We start from the raw sequence: 27,182 nt of genomic DNA on the forward strand, positions 1-27,182 counted from the left end.
CTTACAAATTGTTTACGAAGTTATGTTTTGTTTTAATATTAAAGGCAGGACGGGAGGAACAAGGAGATATACCGAGAAGGTTATGTTTTGAGGTTATAGGTACAAAATTCGTATCTGAGAATCCTGAACAACATCTTTCAAAATTAAGTCAGAAATTTTACAGAAAAAGAGAGTTAAACTAATAAATAATTATGATTAACCATTTAAAATACATTTTGAGCCGTGATAGCTCAAGGGATATGACCTCTGCCTCCGATTCTGGAGGTAGAGTAGGTTCGAATCCGGCATGGGGCATGCACCTCCAACTTTCCAGTAGTACGTATTTTAAGAAATTAAATATCACGTGTCTCAAACGGTGAAGAAATACATCGTGAGGAAACCTGCACATCAGAGAATTTTCTTAATTCTCTGCGTGTGTAAAGTCTGCCAATCCGCATTGGGCCACCGTGGTGGACTATTGGCCTAACCCCTCTTATCCTGAGAGGAGACTCGAGCTCAGCAGTGAGCCGAATATGGGTTGATAATGATGATGATTTAAAATATTTCACCAATATCGCTCTAGGAGTTCTGAAGTGATGCGTTTAACATATCTACTTTCGACAGTGAGACATAACGAAGTAACCAGCAGGCTAATTCACTAACTTTGACGTATGTTAGTTGAAATTGAGATTATATGTAGATATACACTCACAAATAACTTATTTCTACTTGTACATTAATATTCACTTTAGTAGATCCAAGGACCCTACAACCTCACCAACATTATAGTTTTAGGTATAAATTAAATTTTGATAGTTCTGTTTATCACAATCAGTATTAAAATATACATAGAAAAAGGTTGAAAATACGTCCATTCAAAGCTTTTACACAAATCTATAAATTTTGACGTCATCTCAAGAGCGCAGTTTAATTGAGCAAGCAATTTTATTGACACACCAATTATAACAATTCCGCCAACTTCGCCAGTTCGGCGTCGGAGACAATCTATTAAGTTTAAAAGTAGGTCTGGAACCAACACCAAATTAGTACTATGACTACTTTGGTACGGGAATTCTCGAATTCAATCAGTATGACTGTGGAAAGTTAAACATAAACTATGAAATTTAATTTTTCTAGCCATTTTAGCTTTATTTAGCGAAGAGACGACATGTCAATAGAGCGACTTGTGGTGCAATGAAAAATCGAGGGCACAAGATCACGTGGCAGGTCATCAATGCGCTGGACTGGCCAAATCAAAATCCCTCTCAATAGTTCGCTCCATGAATGTGCTAGGAGAAGGAGACATTACAGGAGGTATGGCGACGGATCTTAAAGCTTGCCACCACCCTAAATAATGAGACGAATCAAGAGTGTAGCGTCGAAGAATAAGTCAATGTTCATTTATTTCAATTATTAGACTTAGTTTACAAGCACTTTCGAAACGTCAGGTATTAATATTATAAAATAATAGTGATAATATTAGTCGAAAACTTAAAATTAAATTTACGAGGGTTCCTAAAGCGCCTTGTTCCGAGAAGAGCCCACAACAAACTCAGCCAGGATTTTTTTCTTTTTTGGTTTAGCCAGTCATAAAAGAAAGTTATGTTTAATATCAGAAAGACAAACGTCCTATCATTTTGAAGCACAGATTTGGGGTAAATAAGTTACCCCAAGTCTGTGCTTCAAAATAATAGGCTATACAAGATAAGGTTATTGTATTACTACGTAGACCAATAACCTTAAAATGATTCATAACTCATTACAATGCAAGATCAATCTATACGTGTAATAAAATCGTTCAACCAAAAGTTTGTACGTAATATGTGACTTGCATTATAAGGACGTAGATTTCGAGCTACTCGTACGTGTTGTTTATGGATTACTTACTATTAATTTGGTCCAATGACATTATAAAGATACCTTACGACGCATTGTTTTGTCTACAAGTTATGCAAATACAAATTACCAATTAAATAATACTAATACCTTGCTATAAAAAAGTTCAATTTAATAAACGCATAAACATGTTTGAGAACATACGATACATCTTCTATGATATTTTTTGGCAGTCATCATCATCATAATCACATCAGCCGATGGAGTCTACTGCAGGACATAGGGCTTTTGTAGGGACTTCCAAACATCACGATACTGAGCCACCTGCATCCAGCGAATCCCTGCGACTCGCTTGATGTCGTCAGTCCACCTGGTGGAGGGTCGACCAACACTGCGCTTACTAGTGCGAGGTCGCCATTCCAGCACTTTGGGACCCCAACGTCCATCGGCTCTTCGAACTATGTCGGTGACTTTGGTTCTTCTGCGGATCTCCTCATTTCTGATTCGATCACGCAGAGATACTTCTAACATAGCTCGTTCCATCGCTCGCTGTGTGACTCTGAGCATTCTTATGAGGCCCATAGTTAGCGACCAAGTGGCAACATGCACTGTTCGAAGACTTTTGTCTTTAGGCACTGAGGAAGTACTGCTAAATAATATTTCTATTACTGGACAGACAGAACCTAGCGAAAATATTAGCACAAAATAAATATTATAAGGAGTAAGATGTTCTTTGTCGCCACCGTCATGGTAAATTTAGACCAAAAAATTCAATTCTGCGGTCGCCTACCGGGAATTGATCTTACCAGTATAATTAGTTTGTTTTGTGTAAGAATAAATTTAAATAATTTCCACATGTTTGATTATTAAAATAAATAATTGAAAATTTTGAAAACCCCCGAATGTCATGAAATTATTAATTACACTCTCGATTAAGTCAACAATATTCTCTTTCAGTGCGCTTTGATTTGAGACCGCAGTAAAGCGTATTTGCAGACATTTCCACTTTCCCCACTTTCACCCCCCACAACTTTTAAACGGCTTAACCAATTTTCATCAAACATTTCTAAAAACCCTCGCTCATAAGTCACCTTTAATAAAAAAAAAAAAAAACTAAATTGTAATCCGATCCGGGGCATGCACCTCCAACTTTTCAATTGTGTAGATTTTAAGAAATTAAATATCACGTGTCTGTAGCGGTGAAGGAAAACATCGTGAGGAAACCTGCATACCAGAGAATTGTGCGTGTGTGTAGTCTGTCAATCCTCATTGGGCCAGCGTGGTGGACTATTGGCCTCACCCCTCTCATTTTGAGAGGAGACTCGTGCTCAGCAGTGAACCGAATATGGGTTGATAACGACTACCATACCAAAGTTCAAAGCCTGTAAGTATATATAGTTTTTACACTTCCTAAATACACATCTCGACATTATAGACAATATTTAGGTATTATTATGTTTAAATAACTTTCGTTGTTTACTTTGCAACTAAATGAAATTAAGACTAATTGTTTTGCCTTTGTTTGCGTCACTTGTTTGCTAGCGCTAGTGCCATTTCTAATAGTATTATCGTAGTATTTAATTAGGATCTAACCATAGAGTCAAAACTTAAGCGACCTTGCAATGATTCCGTAATAGAACGATGATCTATTAGTACAGTTAAAATTTCGTCATAAACAGTTGACATGCGGTAATTAAAAAACTGTGCCATCGTCGGCTGCTCAAACGTACTAAATATAACGTACAATAATTATGGTAAATCAATCAAGGAATAATGAATCGCTGGCCTTTGAAGTAAGTAGGCGGTATTATATGACTTCTTCACAAAGGTTGACAAATTAGCATGTGATTGACTTGGAAGAATTATATTATGGTCAAGTTACGTAGGCGGGTCGTTGTCAAAAACAAAAAAGATGTCCAATTACCATAAATATTTTGATGGTTAGTCTATTAACGTATGGTTTTTATTGTTATAGCTGCGGGTGTTCTTATGATCCGAAACTATTTGGAATGCGACTATTTTAGTTGAATTATTTATTATGTGGAGCGACATGAAAATATACTTAACTTGACTTCCTTCGTGTGACCTAAAAATAATTATTAACCGTCTTCCAGTTTCATCTGTGTATTTTGTTTAAGTACCTAATATTTAATATACAGGGTGTCCCGTAAATATTACGACATACTTAACAAGGCGGTAACTGACATCAAAACCTACTAAAATAACGCGATTTATGTTTGCCGAAATTTTATGTTTTTTTATTTATATTGATTTTTGTACAAAATACAAAAATCCTTCAGCACAGAAAACATATGTTTCAGTGCAGTTTAGTCGTACCATGTGCTGAAAAATTACTTGAGAGTTATTAAAAAAATAATTAGACCCGTTTTTTGGAAAAACTTACTTTGCAGTAGAAAAAACTAAACTAAGAGGGCCTATTAAAAATATAGGGTACTTAACAATGACAACAATACAATAGATAATAATTATTAAAAAAACCGAATATGTCATAAGATATGAAATCGCAGATATATCGTTAAATACATTGATGCTTAAATCTTTGTTTTTTTTACTCTTTACAAGTTAGCCCTTGACTACAATCTCACCTGGCGGTAAGTGATGATGCAGTCTAAGAAGGAAGCGGGCTAACTTGTTAGGAGGAGGATGAAAATCCACACACCTTTCGGTTTGTACACGACATCGTAAAAAAAAAATATACTTAACACTGACAATAATACAGCGATAATAATTATAAAAAAAACCGAATCTATACTAATGTTATAAAGCTGAAGAGTTTGTTTGAACGCGCTAATCTCAGGAACTACTAGTCCGATTTGAAAAATTCTTTCAATGTTAGATAGCCCATTTGTCGAGGAAGGCTATAGGATATATATTATCCCCGTATTCCTACAAGAAAGGAAACCACGCGGGTGAAACCGCGCGACGTAGGCTAGTATGTCATAAGATATGAAATGGCAGATATATCGTTAAATCCATAGATACTTAAATCTTTGTTATACTCCTACAACTGACTATCAAACTGAACCGACTACTGAATTAATGAAACATTTATCTTTGACTCCAGCATTGCACCCGTCTGTCATCTATTATTGTACCATTAAAAGCAATACGTCTGTATTTGAATCGTTTAAATTGCATGTTTAACTTCAGGTATCAATGTCTCTATTCAAAGTGTAGATTTCAGATAACTATTCTAGAACGGGAGTCTGTGAGAGCTACACCTTCCTCATTCTATAAAAGCTGAATAAAAGCTGAAACTTATTCAGCCCGTGCGCTTAACAGGTATTTAAAGCCTCAATATCTCAACGGTAAAAGCGGTCGGACTCATCATCGAGTGGTGATGTTTCGATCCCCGCCCCATTGGTATATTGTCGTACCCACTCCTAATACAGTCTTTCCCGACTAGTTGGAGGGGAATGAGAATATTGGTCTTATTTAAAAGATAGTGGCAAAAATACTTATAAAAATATAGGTAAGTATTATAGGCAGTTATGGAGTTTGGACAGATGATGCTTTTTGGAGGAGTTTCACGGGTGCAGAACTTCAAATGTACAGGAAAGATATGAGTATTTCTTTAGATTTTCTTCTATAGTATATCATGAGAAAACACGTCTCCAGCTGCCACATATCTTAGCTTCATTGCAACCCGAAAAAGTCCCTTGAAGTTTGTTATTTAATAGCGTTTTTAAAGGGTTGCCGCGTAACTGGGGACATGATATCTCACATTTTTCCGAGTAAAATATTAAAAAAAAACTAGCGGCAGCCCGCGACTTCGTCTGCGTAAAATTTAGTTTTTCACAAATCCCTCAGGAACCACGGATTTTTCCGTGATGAAAAGTAGCCTATGTGTTAATCCAAAGTAAAATCTATTTCCATTCTAAATTTCAGCCAAATCCGTTCAGTAGTTGCGGCGTTAAAGAGTCACAAACATATAAACATCCATACAAACTTTCGCATTTATAATAGTAGTAACTACTAGGTACTTGGACGGTTGAAGACCCTTGAAACCTGCTACCTTCCAAACCCACAGTCCGAACTCCATAATTGACTACCGTACTAACCACGTATACGTTAAGAGCATTAGGCTAGCGATGTTTCAGCAGTCACAAAATGTGGTTTATCTGACTACTGCAGGCCATTCAGAAACGGTTACGGCGTCGCCTTGCCTGTCAGACTTGTCTATAAACACGGATGTTGTTAAAGCTATTTCACTTTACAGTGGGACAAGCACTAGGCCAATTTTATTGATATCGTGATAATAAATTAAAGACGCATTGAATGTATGTTGGGTATTATAAAACACTAAATTTATAGTAGTGGGAAGCCTTGCGACATGATTATAGAATAATTTTCTATGCTTGAATAGATTACCTTGTTATATTCTTGACTTTGACTTTGATTCAGATCTAGGAAGTAAACACAATTTGGTAAACTGTCAAAAACTTTTGAAGTCTGCTCAACAGTAAAATATTTTATTTTATGATACAAAAACGGCTAAACGTCACGTGATACAACGCCGTAGTATACCCGACTAGTTTTAAACCATACGGGGCCCTTAGTCATGAACTGATTCTTGCAACGCGGCACGATCCAAACTGAGTTTTAGTCGTTTTTGTTTATTAAATTAATATGAATAACACTCACGATAGTTTAAATTCTAAAATATGACTTAAAACCATAAGTTCCTGTATCTATTACTATCTTTTCGAACTATCTGTATTTTATATGTTTCATCTCACACTCACTTGTATACGCAAATATATTATGTGTGCTGTTATGCAACGGCCTCCATGGCTTTAGACTGCATCATCACTTACCATCAGGTGAGCTTGTCGTCTTTTTTTAGTAGTGAGTTGTAGTAAAAAAATTCTCTAAATGAAGTGGGGAATAATCACAAAACGTTCAGGTATTATGGCTTTAGAAATGAGCAGAATCTATACAAATATTAAACGAGTAAAGCTGAAGAGTTTGTTTGTTTGAACGCGCTAATCTCAGAAACTACTGGTCCGATTTAAAAAATTCTTTCAGTGTTAGATAGCCCATTTATTGAGGAAGGCTATAGACTATACGAGTATATTATTCCCGTATTCCTACTGGAACGGGAACGACGCGGGTTAAACCGCGCAGCGTCATCTAGTAATAACATAATACAGTATATCTGAATAAATAATGAAACATATTAATGTATTAGATAGAATTGCAGTATGTTATCTCTTACTAGCCGTACCTTTTGGATCAATAGCTTTAGTCCCGTTAGGAATATCGGGATAAATATCCTATGTGCTATTCTAGACTTAATCCATCTCGGTGTCTAATGCAGACTCCTTCAGCCGTTGTGGATAATTTATGTAACTAGCCCGACTTTGTTCTACCTATATAAATACGAAGACATAGTAGCGCTGTGGATGAGTGGTTCTACCTTCTGCATCCAAGGTCCAATCCAATGATTTGATTAACACTACTGGAAAATATTAATTGTTAGAATTGTTTTAAGTAAATGTAGAAAGTCATTGGAAAACACCCATGTTCAATGGGTGTTTTCCAATGATTTTCTGGGTGGTTTGTATATGAGTATTACTAGCCGGCGCCACGACGTTCCCCACACACCTGTAGATCCCGTTCTCGTGAGAATAAGGGGTTAAAATATAGCCTAAGACAGTCACAAATAACGTGACTTTCTAGTGGTAAAATAGTTTTCAAAATCGGTTCAGTACTAAACCCCCTACAACACCACAAGCTTAACCTTTTTATAATAATTTCTAAGCATTTATGTATAATAATATATATTGTGTATGTAACTAAAATGTAGAGACATACATCAGTTGTATTAGTATCCAATTATCCATACAACAAGCTATGCTTTGAAGCAAGATGTTGAGGTGTATATTTTCCAAATATATGTAACTAGTTGACGCCGCGCGGTTTCACCCGCGTGGTTCCCGTTCCCATGAGAATACGGAGATAATATATAGCCTGTAGCCTTCCTCGATAAATGGGCTATCTAACACTGAAAGAATTTTTCAAATCGGACCAGTAGTTCCTGAGATTAGCGATTAGATTACATTAGTATAGATTTATAATTGTTTAACAATTTAGGTTAAACTGCCTTCCTTTTAACTAGTTTACTATCATAAAATTACAATGTCACTTTTACGAGTAACCTGTACTATTCACTTAAAGAAGAAAGGAATTCCGAGACATCTGATAACCATTAAGTAGCAGGCTGTTGTCAATTTAACGACGGGACACGCGGAAGTGGTCCAAACAGACCGAGTGACACTGTATTCATTGCACACGGGACCTTTCAAATCAAGATATCATCTAGTTCTTATTGACTTTCTTAACAGGTGAATTAATCACAAAGTATTATATATTCGTATTAATTGATTTTGTAGATGTATAAAGTGTAATTTTTTATGTTTCCTCTGCATAATATGTATAAATATTATATATCTATAAATAATATGTACAAATATTATATTCCCATTCACCTGACACCTAGTTTTATGGCAACCCTTCGCTAGAGATCCCTAAAGTTTTATCTTAAACTAGCGGACGAACGCGGCTAAGTCCGCGTGAAATTTAGTTTTTCATCATTCTTTTCTGAACCATGGATTTTTCCGGGATGAAAAGCACCCTATGTGTTAAGCCAGAGTAAAATTTATTTCCATTCAACATTTCAGCCAAATCGGTTCAGTAGTTGCGGCGTTAAAGAGTAACAAACATCCAAAAAAACATCCAAACAAACATCCATACAAACTTTCGCGTTTATAACATTAATAGGGTGGTGTTTTTCGAAGGGTTGAAGCTATTGACTGGCGACTGGGGATGTAATTTCTCATATCATGCTGATGAAAATACACACAAACTACACTTAAACGGTTGAGGATCTAGATCCTTGAAACCTGCTAACTTCCTAATCTTCCACGGTCCAAACTCCATACTAGGCTATTGTATTACCTATGGTGTGAGCATGAACTTTTATAAAATGATGAAGGTTTGGAGGTCACTCCGTCTATAATAAAGATTAAAATAATAGTTATCATCATTATGAACCCAAATTCAGCTTACAGCTGAGCTCGAGTCTCCTCTCAGAATGAGAGGGGTTAGGCCAATAGTCCATCACGCTGGCCCTCAGACCAATTATTGTATAAGACCTGCCTCGCTAGACGTTACTTTTCTGTCAAAGTATATGATCAACGCGATTATAAAAACTGTCTCTATAGAATCGATGCTAAATAGTTGTGTTCCTCAGAAAATGACAGACAATTTTGTTCGTGACTATGAGTGCGATACAGGTGCTTCTATAATTGGTCTGGCCCAATGCGGATTGGCAGACTTCACATACGAAGAGAACTAAGAAAATTCTCTGGTATGTAGGTTTTCTCACGATGTTTTTCCTTCACCGTTTGAGACACGTGATATTTAATTTCTTAAAATGCACACAACTTAAAAGTTGGAGGTGCATGCCCCGGACCAGATTCGAACCCTCCAGAAACGGAGGCAGAGCTAATATCAACTGGGCTATAGTATTTTAACAAGATTATTAAACTCGCTTTTGAGGTACAAAATATACTAGAATTATAGTTAACTAAAGTAATTTGAAAGTCAGAAAGTTATATGAGTTCAAAGCTTTTCATCTTCAATGCTCTGCAAGTAGAATTTTGTTTATGCTTAAACATTTAGTTTTTGTCAAAGAAAACCACCGCCTGGAAACTGGTAAACGTATATTTACGAGAGAACTTAGTAGTTAAGTAAGTGGTATTATGTAAGCCGCCACCCACAATAGAACAGGTAATGAGATGGAAATAAGCTGCGACACTAAGCCTTTGTCTACGAGCAAGAAGCGGGGTACTAATCGGATCTTAATTAATGCTACCGTATTTTGGTTAGTAGGTAATTCTTAAATAAAATTGGTTTACGTGTATGTTGTATTTCTGAAGACTCATCAGTATCAGCGTATTTTAAGTGCCTATAGGATCAGCTGGCCTATTTATTTGCTATTTTGGCCTTTATTATTAACCTGTTAAAATAAAAATCCAATCAAGTGACAAAATGTCATTTACTCACTTTGTCACTATGTGATATTCACCAGTAAGCATCGGATGACATCTTTACATAGAATCTTAATTTCTTATTTGTCAACTAGTAGACGTTGAAGATAGTGAATTAACCTGCAGAAATCCTTATAAGAGAGGGGATAATTGAAAACAAAACAACCACAATGAATGAAGTTAAAAAAAAATGAACTAATTTACAGAAATTATGTGATACCCTACCTACCCTATCCCAACTTTGCAAGGGTAAGATAGGGGAGCGTGTACGTCTGTCTATGCTTAGTATCATTTTTTTGGAAAAAAAGATCAACTACTTTGAAGAAAGTAAAAAGAATCTGCGACGCTAAGCCTGGCTGCGTAATAATCTAAAGAAGTGGATTGACATAAATACAGGGACAAGAGAAAGCTGAGTGTCGACCTTTAGTAATGACTAGCTGACGCCGCGCGGTTTCATCCGCGTGGTTCCCGTTCCCGTAGGTATATATGGATAATATAGCCTTCCTTGATAAATGGGCTATCTAACACTGAAAGAATTTTTTAAATCGGACCAGTAGTTCCAGAGATTAGCATGTTCAATCAAACAAACAAACAAACTCTTCAGCTTTATAATATTAGTATAGATGAGGCACTTTAAGAATAAGGAAAGGGAAGCTTGATGTTTTTCCAAAGTCTTTTCCATTACAGTTAATTAACATAGAACCTAAATAAACCTAAATACTGTTTTAAAATCTAATTGTTTTGGCGACCACCATACCAAAAATTCAGAAAACCGAATCAAAATGCCTTCAGTTGTTTAGGAGTTTATCGCAATAAACGATATGGACACGTCAATAGTCAATATTTAATGAAATGTTAGATAAAAATTATTTTAAAACCAACTAAACTTTGATTTTTAAATTTAATCAGATGATCAATTTAAACCGCAATTTAAAGCCGCAGAATCACAAGCCAGTAAATTTTGTGACATGATTATAATAATGATCGTATTAACTATAGAAAGCCGGTTATTAACGCGGTTAAGTACGTCATTAAATTATAAACGTAGAGCATCAGAATAAACAGCCTACCGGGTATAAAAATAATCATAAAAATCTAGATAAAAGAGCAAATTTTTTGAATACATAATAAAAAGTGCAAAAATAAACTTGAAAGTCTAGAAAATTATGGAACCATAATGAGCATAATAAACTGTATCTATTGAATACTTCTAAGCTTACATCATAAAGTTTTTTACGAAACTGATAATCTGTTTTCTGATCTGATATCTTAGTCGTAAAACGTCTAATTTGTCTGTTTGCTTTCTAGTTTATTGTACAACTAATTTAGTAAGCATAATAAGCTGTATTGGTGGCTCGAGACCGTTTTGTTTGGAAGACCATGCAAGAGGCCTATGTCCAGCAGTGGACGTCCATAGGCTGATAACGATGAATGATGATGAATATGCTGTATTCAGACGAAAAAACTAGAAACTCCGCAGTTTTTTTTTTTAAATCTTCATTTACAATAATTAATTATGTTTAGATTTTTATCTCATGTGAAAATAAAACTGTTGTATTTCGATTGATGATCGAGACGTGGCTAGGTATTCTTCCATTGCAAGTCTTAAGAAAATCTGTTCCAGTTATTATCGGTGAAAGTTTAATCAAAATCATCCACCATATACGTAGTCTGATATCAATACAGGTGGAATGTGTTGAGAGCGATCAGACAAAATCATTTCATCAAGTCGATGTTACTCGTATGATAATTTTAAAATAAAAACCAGTTGTAACAGTAACTCGATTATTCTAAATACATCAGCAACAAGGTATGTACTTTCATAATACCTTCGGCAATAACAAATCAATATTCCTGACGTTTCAATTTGTGTATTGACATGTTTTTAATCTTTTAGTCCCAGAGAGGTGGCGACATGGTCTATGATTTATATTGCATCGTTAAATATAATAACTTTATTACAGATCCACTCTTTATTTTATTTATTAATTAAGGGATGATCACAAATCTATTTACTTTTCTACCATTATTATAGACTGCTGTATCTAAAACTTGTAGATACTTATTTATTTAATTTTGTTGATCACGTGGTTGTTTGGAATAACATTTAGAAACCTTACAAGGTTTCTTAAAATAGACACGAGGTGTATTTGATAATCCATTGATATTAATCTCTATGAAGGCCTCAGTAACGGCATTATCAAAGCCGATAACTATAAGCGGATTTCTCTGCATTAAAAGTACTAAAAATTTACTCATTATTTATTTATTATACAGTTACCTTGTATTTAATATGAAGCTTTAAATGTACCTAATATTAATAATTGTTGCTTATACAATTTGATTAAACTAAATTATCTGTGAATTTTCCATTAACATTATTCTGGTCCATTTCGTAAGGTTCATCGAAAAATAATCCAAATCTAGGTATTTTAAAAATACGTAATACGATACGCCGAATTGACATCCTTATTTCCGCCGAACTTCCTACTTTACAGAAATTTGTTAAAAATTGCTAAATACAATGAACATTATTTACACAGTACATTATTTTTTTATCTGTACAATATTTTCCTATCTCAATCCACTCAGTCTATTTTATTGTTTATGGTTTCGGAAGCTCGTGGCGCCTGTCTTAATAAATTTCTCACATACTTTAAGGCGCTGAAAAGTGTTAACGCTTGTCTGTGGTAATAGCTATAAATCATAAAACCATTACCATTTCTTTTTGTTCGTTGATATGAGTGTGTATATCAACAGGCATTGAACAGATATCAATCATTCAAATTTACCATGAATTCGATACAGTTAAACGAGTTTACGTCTCACTGGTCATAGTTATAAAATACGTCAGCTCAACAAACATGTAACTTATCTGTAGATAATTTGTTTAATGCTAATTCCAATAGTAAATCTTTTGCCATCAAATGTTTAGACGTTATAAAGATATTCAAGTTTGGGAATGACGTATCGTTTTATTATAGTTTAGAATTTTATTAGTTGACCCTTCTTTCGATTTGTTACAGTTTTAGGATGTTAGCATTTCTCTTTGATTTTATTACCAGTTGTTTTAGTGGTATTTTTTTAACGTTCTATACACAAGTAGGTTAACAAAACATGTAACTTATCTGTATATAATTTGTTTAATGCTAATTCCAATAGTAAATCTTTTGCCATCAAATGTTTAGACGTTATAAAGATATTCAAGTTTGAGAATGACGTATCGTTTTATTATAGTTTAGAATTTTATTAGTTGACCTTTGGTTCGATTTGTTACAGTTTTAGGACATTAGCATTCTCTCTTTGATCTTGTTACCAGTTGTTTTTGTGGTATTTTTTTAACGTTATATGTACGAGAAGGTTGTTTTTTTGCAACAAGTTTCGTCTTCTTTATTGTAAAAGCTGATTCTCAAAATTTATTAGAATATTAATGATTGCTTTATAATTGCTTGTTAGTGACACTAGTCATTTAAAAATTCGTTATAGCAAAACCGTAGACAATAAAGGTACCATAAAAGCAATACCGCAATAGCAATTATCCATTCGTCAAATCTTATCCAATTAAATAAAATGGTAGACGAACACTATAAAACGATTATATACCAAGTAGTTATTTATAAAGATATAGTTAAACAATAGACTGCATGATTAATTATATTCTAATATGACATGACCCAAAAATATTATCTTAATATCTAAAAGCGAAAGGTCACTCACTCATGATATCTCGAAAATCATGTGAAAAATAAAGTTGAAGTATGGCAGGGAGGTAGTTCGTAGTTAGTAGACATCTACTAAGAACGGTTTTTCAAGAGGAGCAAATTGAGGAGGTCTAAGGCGGACATAGTCACGGCAGTCAATATAATGAATATTGTACACTAGAATAGGTAAATAAAGCTAAAAAGAGCTTTTCTGATAGCGAACTTAAACTTACCAAGTAAACTGAGATAACTTATACAAGGTAGAAATGCATAATACCATATATCTCTCAAAAAGAGTAGTTTCTTCCGTTTTTTGCCGTACATTCCATTGATTCTTAGCTCCCATTGGTCGGAATCTAATAATACAGTCTTTATGCCTTCCTCGATACCTTTGAACCTACTTCTTGAGATTAGCGCTGTCAACCATGTTTGGTTGACAGCGCTAATCTCAAGAAGTATCTCAAGAAGAACTTTAATTTTAAGTATACGTTAGATTATAATGGATATATATCATTGCTTTAATACAAACGCACACATTCATACAGTAGTTAGGTACCATCGTGATCAATGCCGAAGCTCTTCAGACCACTGCACGATTTATAGAGTGAGTTATTTGTTTTACGTCAGATATTGATGGATCATGGGTGATTTTTATTTCTATTTTTAGATCCCGTCTCGAGTACTAGAGAATTTCAGCGTTCATCAAAGGAAAACATCGGCAACATTCTTTTGAATGGCGCTCGTGTTTATTGGGTCGTAGAATCAGTTAATTTGAGTTGTGCTAGTTCGGAATGGGTTCTAAAGGTAAAGTTAACACTTTGCTCCGTAATTATATGACGGATTTTTATTGCGAAAGCTGAAAATCTTTGGCTAGAAAATACTTTACTGAGTTCTGATATAAGTTTCAGTGTAGCTTTTTTGGAAACTATTGAGGACAGAAATATTTTAGCTGGGTTTTTTAGAAATGAAAATTAACTATGTCTTTAATTTATTTTAACATAATAATTGAACTTTTCGTTTTTTGGCAAGTGAAAAATACTTGATATCACTTTTTTCATTATCCCTCAATTAAACACATAGCCGGGGAGGATGGAACTGACCTCTAGAGTTTGATCCAGTCACTAAACCATGAAAGTATGAAGCGAGTCGTGTTATAGATAAATATAAAAATAATATAACTAAAACTAATTTTTTTGTCCACAGGTCTTCAGAAAATGAGCTAATAGCCAGAAAAAACGCCAATAGCAAAACAAAATGAACAACGACGGTGTCACGTGATGAAGCCACTAAAACATCAATAGAAATAGATTAAGAAACAGTGTTAGTGACTAAAGTGCTATTAACTGACAATTGTCTCATAAATATTAAGTTACAGTGAGTGTAAGTTAACTACAACCATGGAGTATCAGAGACGTCTTTTGCTCTACATATCTATGTGAGTATTGAATAACGTTATAAACGTCACTAATTAATATAGATTTAATCTAGCAGATCAAATTGCCATAATATAAAACGATACTTTAATAGTTTCGTATCTTCGCAGGACATTCAATACAAAGGTAATGCAGAATTTTCAGCTGATAACTACGATTTGCGAATTCGATTAGAAAGTGTATTTACGAAAAATATTATGAAAAAACTAAAAATGTGATTAATAGACGCCTCGTGTTAATCAGTATTGCTATTTAACGTGGTACAACTGCAAGGCTTCGGCACTTACCAGCTGACATCGATTCGGAGGAAATAACGTCAAAGTTTAGTTTTAATTCTTATTTAAAATGAGGTTCTTTATATTTTATATTCTACATAGTAGGTAGTTAGTATATAGGTAGTATAATAAGTAATCCTAAATTTATTTATGAAAAAACTGACATTAAAATGTCTAAAATCCACAAAATATTTCCACTCTCAAAAAAGTCAAAATGCATCTCTTACGAATGATTAATCATGAATAGATGCAAATGTAACAAATTATTTAGATGTTTCTTCCATCTGTGTCATAAATATCTAAATATTTATCTGAAATAGCTGTTTTATAATTTAATTTCTTTATTTTATTTATATTTAATGTTTATATATTTATTGACAAAATAATTTAATAACTTGAACTTATATCTCCAAATAGTGTACATACGAGTAAGTATAACATCTACTGAATCAATTTTATGGACATTATGACAAACATAGGAAATAAAAGGCTTTATTATTATTATTATTATTATATATGACAAACATTGTTCACATTACTTTAAACTTCCTATAAATCAAGTTTATTAACGTTTGGTTATATAAACAATACTTAGCTCTAAAGTTTAGAGCTTCTTTATTATATCAATTTGTTTTACGATTTCATATCAATTGAAATTTACCGCAGCAATAACTACCAAACAAAGCATCTAATGTGGCCGTAAACTGGATTTAAATCAAATTAATAGCTTCTAACTTACAGCAGCTAACCAATGGATTGACACTTAACTATTTGACTGTCATATTTTATTAACCGTCGGTCATATTTTATTACTTTGTAATTGAAGTTATGGATCTTAAAAGGTATAAATATCAAAAAAATAAGTATGTTATGTTAATTTAGCTTTCAAGTTCGATTAATAGTTGAAATTTGACAAAAAATAACGATAATTATTAAGAACCACTTGTTCAAGAAAACAACACGTAAAATTCGATCAGCTAAAAAACTACATAGTGTTTTGGGCTGTTTATCGTTACGATCATTATTGTAAATGTCAGTGATAATGATGGGAAAAGACGATTTAATGCTTCGGAAGGTAAATTTCTTTTCTACATATAAAAAATGTGTAAAATCAATAACTTTAACATAGGAATCAATTTCTTTCAACTTTTTAGAGAAGTCATTAACTCATTTATATTATGATACTGAAATTTCGTGTTGTTCTACGGAATCGAATAGCATATTAAAATAATTGGGCAAGAAAATCCTGCAAGTAGTAAAATCGTATCAGCGTAGAAGTCAACGTGTCATCAGTATTAGATATCGTGGGCATAAAAGAACTAAACCACAGTTATCAGTGACGTTTTATCTACGATTTCGTAATAATTTATCGAACTACTTTCGCCTCTTATTAGTGCGAGTTCACGGACAAGAGCCGGGCGCGGGCGCGGTGGCGGGCGCCAAACATCAAAAATATAGATAAGATAACTTGCATAGTTAGCACGATACTTTGACAGCAGTGAAGAAAAGATTTCATGTCTGCTTGCTGATTGCCAGTTTTTCTATTTGTACGCTTACTTATACCTCCTTTATTTCTAACTAGCGGACGCCAGCGATTTCGTTCGCGTGAAACTCGATGTAAACTTTCAACCTATTTCATCCCCTTCTATTAGTATTTTCGCATGTTTTTACGCAAATAGCAAATAATTTTACATGTAACCCAAAACATGAATGATTATTATTAAAAAAAATTCAACCTATTTTTACCTACCCCTTTAGGTGTAAAATTTTAAATTTTTTGAAATAAGAATCTCAAAAAATTCCATGTAATCTTTTAACCAATATTTTAACATATTACGATTTAATTTTCAGGACAAAAACTATCCAACATCCTTCTTCGTATTATGAAATATTTTTGGTTTCAGCATCGATTATATAATGCCCTCCAACTAAAATTTTCAAATATCTTCAATGTAGATAACCTGCTACAGTTTTATTATAAGTAGATGATGTTGTTCGTCTTTTCTAATTTGCAGTTGCCAATTAATAAAATGCCCACTGCAAGAATTTTAACAAAAGGTACAATACGCGACAATTTTCAACCGACTTTTTTACTTTAAAATTAAAAAACTGAAATAAGCAAACGTGCTAATTTAGGTGTTTGCAGTCACTACAATTAGTGCTAATGAACCTACATCTTTGTTTCATCATCACCTAAAGACTGCTGGAGAAAATTGGTATGACAGGAAACTTCGTAATATCCAGAAAAAATAATTCTTATTATCAACAAACAAAACTTATTTCATGGCATAATAATAAAATAAAATAGTCTATAAAAGGCAAAAAATAACATAGTACATTAAGTAAACTATCGTTTTTTGACTGCTGATCGATTGAAGGCGGTGCCAAAAACACAAAAACCTATTTGGCTTATATGTAAAACGATTCTGAAAAGAAGTCACTAACGCTTCCGCGGTCGCGTCTGCTGTTAATAAGAACTCATACTTAAATTGAAATTGCATAATTGCGTGGTCAATTTATAACGCGTTTTTCGTGGGCGATCCAGAATTGAATGAATTAGTTTACAGTGACAAAGATCTTTCCTAATTTGTAAAGCTAATGATCCATGCAAGTCTAGGCATTTGGAAAACTATGTCTTAATATAAATATAAAATTAGGTAGGTTCTAAAAAACCATTGGCTCAAAATCAATTGTGAATTCTTATTTTGAATCTTTTAGAAAAAATTACATTTACCTTGTGCAGAATTTTTATATAGTTACAATTGAGTGGCAAGTGTCAATAATACTTGATTCTTTCTCTACATTTTCACGTTAGAGTTGGATTTATTGGCAAGATTACTATAAACGATTGTCATCTGACCTTCGCAACACATTAAGATTAAATCAGCAAGGCTTTTGATAAGTGCTCCGTACATAATTCACTTTCCTTCTTGGCGTTGTAGGTATGTTGTATCGAATTCTAAATACATTAGTATATTCATACATGAAATCAACTAATCAAAAAAAAGAAATAAGGAAAAAATTATGCTTACCTACTAAAATTAGATATTTTTGACCATTCTATTCATCTCGAATGTAGGGCACGTGAAATGTCCCTTAATTTAAATTTCCCTACTATGCACAGCGAAACTATTAATCAGTGTCTCTCAGACTGCCGCACAAGAATAGCTTCATTAAATTAGAATTGCTCAATATTGACAGAAACCAGAGCTAAATTTAAAACACCTGGATTTCTGATTATTCTCTATTCAGTCAATCCCTCTTGATTGAAGATAGTGGTTATTACGTCTATGGCGAACAACTTACTGATCTTGATGTTGTTTTTGTTGTTGAATGTTTCTCTATCGTATACTGGATCTTTATAGTAGTTCTCGCAAAATAAAGCCTTCAGTGTACTAATGTCTTTAAACAATTTCTCTACATTGATGTTAAAATACCTGTTCTTATTTAATACCTACTTGTCGTTTAAATTCTAGAATTTCTAATCGTGTCAGATTCAGAATTCGAAATAGGTCTAACGATTCATTTAGCTACCTTTGAAAGTAAAATGAATTTGCATTCTCCAGTTTATAAATAAATTGGTTATTTAGTTTATTATTGAGTTGGATCTACCCAAATATCAAGAACCGGAAAACTCTAAGTCCTAGAGTTTGTCAAAGAATTTGACTACCTTTGGTTATTACTATCGGACAAGAGAGGAAGAAAGCAGGACATCAATTACGCATCAAAAGTTTCAAAAGTGCAGTGACCAATTTGATAAGAAATTGGCAAAGCAAGAAGGTGTCCAACAACAACAATAAAGTGCTACTAGTAAACATTTTTGAAGGTGAACCAAACCGCAAGTTGATCTCTATAATGATGATTAAATACACATGGTACTACTGGACTAATATACAGTAAAGCTTAATTACAATATAATGTAGATCGAATAACAATTGACCCTATTATACAACTGATATATCTCTGAAAGAGCCAATTATACTAACTGAAAATGCATTTAACCTAGACCGTAGGCAATGCTGGGAATACTAAAGGATGACCTAATCACGCGATTGCCAAACCCACGGTGACTTCACATCCTAATGGCACAATGGCTATTAAATTTCCCATAAACTATTGTACTATACTAGCGGACGCCGTAATGAGACTTCGACCGCGTAGAATAGTATTTATTTATACTAAAAGTAATGTAATAAGTTCCTACATTTAAAAAAAATGTGCATCTCGAAACGCTCGAGTGCTGCCGTATGCGTGAGGGAAGTCAGACAGAGTGGCGCCGTAACGCGTTACGTTACGAAGGTTTACCCTCCCATAAGAAGTTCAAAAAAACGATAACTTTATCCAAAATTAACAGAAATCTGCTACGACTTTGAATACATACAGAATAAAACCGAATTCCAGCTGTTTTTGCTCACCTGAATATGCTGGTTGGGGAGCGTTCCTTTTTTAATAAATCAGTTTTTATTGCAAAAACTGATAAAAAAGTAAAGTAAATAAATTACTATGAAAGAAGGGTTAAAAATTTTAGACCTTAGCCATCAATAACTTCGAGAAATTTATGCGTATGTGATACGGTTACAAAAAACGGAAAATAAAGTTCTTAGAGCAAAACAATTATTTAATAGCTTGTGCAAGTCATATCTCAGCACAGTCATCATCTCCTTTCCCTTATCCCACTTAAGTAAGGTCTGAAAAATATGTCGATCTTTTCCATTCGTCTCTATTACTTGTCAATTCGTCATCCACTCCCTCATTTTACACACATGTCCTCTTTCAACACTCCAGCCATCAATCCAGCCAGCTTTTTTGGCCTTCCTCTCCTCATAAGTCATCATCATCATCGTCATCAGGTGCCCTCTTTAAACTGAAGTTTGGCGGTCAGATAGAGAAAAGTTTTCCGATCTGTAGAGATATTTTTCAGCTGCCTGTAATTACTCTTGGTCCACTCCTTAATATCGTCCACCCATTTACATCGCTGTCAGGATGACAGCGATGAAATGAGGATCATGACCTTTTTTCGACTATCTTGCCTTCTAGGATCAACCTAGGAAACTCGTAGAGGACTTTGCAGATGCGAAAAATGCAAGCTACCGCCTCATTACAGTTGTCATCAGCTCGCGCTTGCAGTTTGTTCTCTACAGCACTTGAGTATTCCTCTTATGTCCTTCCACTTTTATAAAATTAACACACTCATACAAGTTGGAAAACCATAAAAATTTAAATTCACTTATACTATATTTTAATGTATTTAAATATGCTAAAACAAAAACGTTCGTGTTAAGATTTTATCTCCGTATCGATTATTAAATTAACATGTAGCGAATCGATTAACGCTTCGATTTACCTTAACACGTAAGTGCAAAAGGATGTTAGATGGCTATCTATATTTTTTATTAACATATTAGCTAGTTTTTATACATCTCTTACTGTCAACCTTGTCATTCTTGTCAGCCTTATTAGTACCATCTATTTCCCATCAGGCAAGTCTTTTCTGCCGTGATAGCCTAGTGGATATGACCTCTGCCTCCGATTCCGGAGGGGTGGGTCCGGGGCATGCACCTCCAACTTTTCAGTTGTATGCATTTTAAGAAATTAAATATCACGTGTCTCCAACGGTGAAAGAAAACATCGTGAGGAAATCTGCACACCAGAGAATTTCTTAATTCTCTGCGTGTGTGAAGTCTGCCAATCCGCATTGGGCCAGCGTGGTGGACTATTGGCCTAACTCCTTTTGAGAGGAGACTCGAGCTCAGCAGTGAGCGGTGTTTCTTCGTCGTCTTACATAAAAATATCTGTGGCATGTCACACGATGCGCTCCGGCGCCGCACCGGACTTGCAACCACCAAGACGAGGCGGGGAGGGGTGAATGTATTGCGACGTCGGAGCGGCACCGCTCAGTTGTTTGATGTTTATGCGTCACAAGATTTCACAGACTGTCTAACGTTACTACATAACAACGTTGCGGCGCCACACCGCTCGTTTGCCCGCTGATACGGTGAAATCTTCACGATGCGGCGCCGCAACGCATTGTGTGCCCCTGCTCTTAGACTAATAAGCTATAGACCCGCAACACCTAACATTTTTTCAATTAAAAACGTAAGTCACTACTATGACGTTCACGACTTCGTCTGCCTGGATTTCAGTTTTTCACAAACTTCGCGGGATCCATGAATTTTCAGAGATGATGATGATGAGCTTATGTTTTAATCCAGAGTAAAATCTATTTAAATTCCAGATTTCAGCCAAATCGCTTCAATAGTTGCGGCGTTAAAGAGTAACAAACATCCATACAAACTTTCGCGTTTATTATACTAGTAAACGCCCGCTACTTTGTCCACGTTAAATTTAGTTTTCTGGGATGAAAAGTAGCCTATGTGTTAATCCAGAGTAAAATCTATTTCCATTCCAAATTTCAGCTAAATTGGTTCCGTAGTTGCGGCGTTAAAGAGCAACAAACATCCATACAAACTTTCGCGTTTATAATATTAAGTAGTATTAGTAAGACTTACACCTAATAGGATTACACGCTTTCTTAATTGGTGGTAAACAAAGACTATAAGAGCTTATTCAACACTTACACCCTAATTGGATTCTACGCATCATGGAACCACACCATAACTCTACAGTATGTCAACTGGTGTTAACCACGATTGAATCCATGTAATAACTAAGTCAATTTAGAATTCATATATTCCTAAATACACCGTAACAGGAAATTGAATTCAGAATGTAATAGACATAAAGAAACTCATAAATACACAGCCTAGATAAAAGGGTCGTTAAACCAGTGTCAATGTTAGATTTCATTTAGACTTCTGAAGTGGTTTAACTTTTATTACATCCACGTTATACGTATCATCACTATTAACCGATGGATGTCTACTGCTAAACATAGGTGGTAGGCCTCCCCTATTGACTATAACATAGGGGAGTTGTATGGAGATTGACTTTTTAGGAGTACCTAGGAAGAAAATCCACACCTCTTTCGGTTTCTATACGACGTCGTACCGGAACGCTTAATCGCTTGCTGGTATGGTAGGGTGGTGACTAGTCACGACCGAAGCCTCCCACCAGCCAGACCTGGATTGACTGGCTGACGGCCTCCGCGACGCAGTGGTATGCGCGGTGGATTTACAAGACGGAGGTCCTGGGTTCGATCCCCGGCTGAGCTTCGGATTGAGATTTTCTTAATTTGTCCAGGTCTGGCTGGTGGGAGGCTTCTGCCGTGGCTAGTTACCACCCTCCTAACAAGTTAGCCCGCTTCCATCTTAGATTAAATTATCACTTACCATCAGGTGAGATTGTAGTAGTCAAGGGCTAACTTGTAAAGAATAAAAAAAAGACCTGGATCAATTAAGAACACCGCAATCAGCCTAGCCGGGGATAGAACCCAAGACTTCCTTCTTATAAATCCACAGCGCATACCACTGCGCCACGGAGGCCGTCGAACTACTAATTAGAGGAAAGGGAGTGAAATATTTAAGTGTAGTAGATAAATACTTATATATATTTATAGTGTATAACTTTTGGCTAGAAATTATTCCGATTTTATCACACGGTTCAAGTAGGTATGTGATCGTAAAAACTTGATTGATTAACTAATACAATCAATAAGCAAATTAATTCATTTGATTTGAATGAACCTTTTCAATGGCATTTTAGTCAGAGGTCTCTTAGTTTGTTACATGAAATTTGTTATTTTTGTGCTCTAAATTACCAATATCTACGAGTTTATACGTTGTTTTTAACGTTGATTTTATTAAAGACTTTATATTTAATTTATTAAGTGTCAATATCTATACTAATATTATAAATCTGAAGAGTTTGTTTGTTTGATTCATTGAACGCGCTAATCTCAGGAACTACTGGTCCGATTTGAAAAATTATTTTAGTGTTAGATAGCCCATTTATCGAGGAAGGCTATAGGCTATATATTATCCCCGTATTCCTACGGGAACGGGGGAACCAAGTGGGTGAAACCGCGCGGCGTCAGCTAGTTTATAATAAATGTCAATAAATATAATTTCATTGCTTGTAATCCTCATCATCGTCATTAACAATTTTCGACTTACTTTTGAGCACGAGTCTCCTCTCAGAATGAGAGAGGTTAGTCCACCACGCTGGCCAAATGCGAATTGGCAGACTACACATACTTACGTTTTCTGAGATTATTATTGCCTCTATTCTGATTATCTAATACAATATGGTATGTTTGATATAAAAATCAGATGATCACCTTTTTCTTAAGTGGTATGAATATAAATGCCTATGCCTAATAATCATGTGGTGGAAGGAACTACAGAATGCATTCTGTAACGTGTTATAAACAATAGATACAAATAACATTTAGCGCATCGCACATATCACGAAAGAGCCAATTCGTGATTCCATCATATTTATACGCCCCATTTACCAAACCTTTATTCAACATTTCGATTAGCATTTAACTCAATAGAACGTCGATAGGGAAGACAAGCTCTTCCTTATGGTCGTGTTGATCAAATGGTACAATTGTTTTCAGTCATTGATATCAATGAATATACTAGAGTAAAGGGCAATATGAAGTTACCTATTGTATTCTATTTAGAACAATGAAAGTCTACATCATTATCAGCCTAGATAATGATGAAGACTTTAATGGTCCACTGTAGTCTGTAGGGCCAGTTTCATTACATATACATATATACATTCTTATGGGATAGGATAGGCTTCGCCATTAACAACTCATATTCGACTCACTTTTGAGCACGAGTCTGTTGTCAAAATGAGAGGTTAGGTTAATAGTCCAATGCATATTGGCAAACTTCACACACGTAGAGAATTAAGAAAATTCTTAAGTATGCAGATTTGATCTAAAAGTTAATGATAATGAGTAAATCGATTGCGTAACGCAGGTATACCACCAACATCCAAACCTTCAGCTGAAATTTCAAACCCAAACTCTTTGAACTATGTGGCCTGCCGATTGCCACTTCAGATTCGCGACTCGCTGAGCTATATCAGTGACTTTAATTCTTTTGCGGATCTCTTCATTTCTGATTCGATCACGCAGAGAAACTCCAAGCACAGCTCGCTCCATCGTCCACTGAGTGAATTTAATAAATAAGTATACCAGAAAAGCTTATATTTGTACCATCTTGAAACCAAATGTTTACGTAGTAGAAAGAGATGTACCTTAAACGGAGCTAAAGATATTTTAGCAAGTACCTACCTAAGTCACCATGTTTAATAGAACCATTGAAACATTGAAAAAATCTTTAAAATCATTAAAAGGCACTTGATTTAAAACTTTGACATAATATCACTCAAGTTAAACGATTTAATAGTGATCTATAAGTTCTTTTAAATGTAATTTACGCCACCATTTAAAAAAAAATTAAGTTCTCTATAACCTTGATCTATTAACTATTGCCTAATCCCTCTCATTCTCAGAGGAGACTCGTGCACAGCAGTGAGCCGAATATGAGTTGATGATGATGATAGCCTTGATCATCATCATTGTCACCATTAACAGCCGATGGACGTCCACTGCTAGACATAGGTATCTTGCATGAACTTCCAATCACAAAGATCTTGAGCCGCCAGCATCCAGCAGATCCCTGCAACCCGCTTGATGTCCTCGGTTCATCTAGTGGAGGGTCAACCAACACTGCCCTTGCACTTTGTATGTAATGTAAACAGAGAAAGGTTAACAAAGTATTTATTGTGGTGATGCAAAACATATATATTTTCCCGCAAATAAAGCTATTTGCACAATCAATAATACGGTGTGAAGTTTGCAGGTTAAATATTACGATGGTTAATATTTATTCTATGCTATAGAAGTCCAAACCGCTATTTGCATACATCAAACCGATGCCGGTATATTTGTAATCGGATAAAGTGAATTAGTCAGGGATCCGTAAACATTTTATACAGTAACAACTTAGCTACCCTCCTCCCAACTTTTATCAATAACGAGGCTATTAAAAGTTGTTACTAACCTTTAAATCTTTTTTATTTTTTATTTTTTACAAGTTAGCCCTTGACTACAATCTCACCTGATGGTAAGTGATGATGCCGTCTAAGATGGAAGCGGACTAACTTGTTAGGAGGAGGATGAAAATCCACACACCTTTCGGTTTCTACACGACGTCGTACCGGAACACTTAATCGCTTGGCGGTACGTCTTTGCCGGTAGGGTGGTAACTAGCCACGGCCGAAGCCTCCCACCAGCCAGACCTGGACCAATTAAGAAAATCTCAATCGGCCGAACCGGGGATCGAACTCAAGACTTCCGTTTTGTAATTCCACCGCGCATACCACTGCGCCACGGAGGCCGTCGAGCTGTTTTTTTACTGTTGCTTAACTAATAGTTATACAACTTAACAGCCACATAGTCCAACAAATTGCGTAGTACATTATCTCGTTCCGACGCTCAAAAATTTTTATTTCCTGGTAACTCAATTAGCTAACAGAATCAAGAATTTTCGTAAATAAAAAGTAGACCGTTTCATTATTCACAAAAAATTAACTTTTTTGTGAATAATGAAACAAATTTTTGACTTGATAGTAATCAGTTGTAAGAAATGTCCTACGGATCCCGGACTGATAATTTTACTGTTTGGACGAAATGTATAATTCACCCATGGCCACCCATGGCGCTAAAACCAACTGCGTTTGAACTGAAAATGCATTTAAATCACATTACCTTAAGTGATTTGAATAACATAACCGAGATATATTAATTTTGTGCTTATAACGGTTGGTTTAATACTAACATTTGATGTGGTTGTGTATTAAATGTTTGCGTTTTGATTGCAGTGTTTTTGTTGTTAACCACTTTAAAATGAATATTTAAAGAGTAAAATCGTCATTCATCATTATCAGCCGATGGACATCTACTGCTGGACATAGGCCTCTTGTATGGACTTCCAAAAACAATTGTCTTGAGCCGCCATCATCCAACGGCTCCCTACAACCCAATTGATGTCCTCAGTCCACCTAGTGGGGGGTCGACCAACACTGTGCTGTTCGGTGCGGCGTCACCATACCTGCCACCTTGGGACTCCAAAGTCCACCGGCTCTTCGAACCATGTGGCCATTGCCACTTCAGCTTCGCGACTCGCTGAGCTGTGTCAGTGACTTTGGTTCGTCTGCGGATCTCTTCATTTCTGATTCAATCACGCAGAGAAACTCCAAGCATATCACGTGATGATGCAGGAAAAACATCGTGAGGAAAACTTCATACCAGAGAATTTTCTTAACTCTCTGCGTGTGTGAAGTCTGTCAATCCGCATTGGGCCAGCGTGGTGGACTATTGGCCTATCCCCTCTTATTTTAAGAGGAGACTCGAGTTCAGGAGTGAGCCAAATATGGTTTGATAATGATGATGACTGATGAAAGTCTGTGACGTTGTAGGGGATAATCGCTGGATGTACTGAATTTATTTTGAAAGTTCTTTTACCAATAGAAAGTTCATCAAGTAAAATAGGCTATATTTTATTCCCACAGGAATTAGAACTAAGGGGATAAAACTGCGTGGCCTCTACTAGTCCTTTAGTAAAATAATATGCTCGTACCATCGACTATTTACACAGCCATTGGCTGTGTGTACAAATACTAGTCGAAATGGTTCATACATTATCAATACAGCAATATCGGTTTCCATTAACGAACATTGACGTCAAGCGTTGAATTGAATCAAATGTAAAACTAATGAGACTTTGTATCATGCCAACTAAAATTGTTTGAACTCTCAAACGTTATTATGAGTTCTTTCACTTAGTACTCGTATTAGTAAAACCACAGAAGGTAGAAAACGCTACAGCAAACTTAATTGCATGAGTAAAACTGTGTTTTGTGATAAGGCATAAAAAGGAGGCTTTTTTGACGACCTCTCTG

At 35.1% G+C, this 27,182-nt stretch overlaps 1 protein-coding gene across 3 annotated transcripts in view; it reads left to right on the forward strand.

Annotated features, from left to right (window-relative positions):
• LOC112045145 (thrombospondin type-1 domain-containing protein 4) overlaps window positions 1–27,182 on the forward strand; it is a 202,843-nt gene that overhangs the window by 21,648 nt on the left and 154,013 nt on the right. For all 3 annotated transcript variants that reach the window (XM_052887915.1, XM_024081228.2, XM_024081229.2), the window contains exon 2: window positions 14,795–15,026. In XM_052887915.1, the coding sequence (XP_052743875.1) occupies window positions 14,989–15,026 (38 nt within the window). In that variant the 5' untranslated portion in view covers window positions 14,795–14,988. The remainder of the gene's footprint in view (window positions 1–14,794; window positions 15,027–27,182) is intronic.

This window comes from Bicyclus anynana, chromosome 20 (assembly GCF_947172395.1).
Source record: "Bicyclus anynana chromosome 20, ilBicAnyn1.1, whole genome shotgun sequence".
In the NCBI taxonomy this organism is placed as follows: domain Eukaryota; kingdom Metazoa; phylum Arthropoda; class Insecta; order Lepidoptera; family Nymphalidae; genus Bicyclus; species Bicyclus anynana.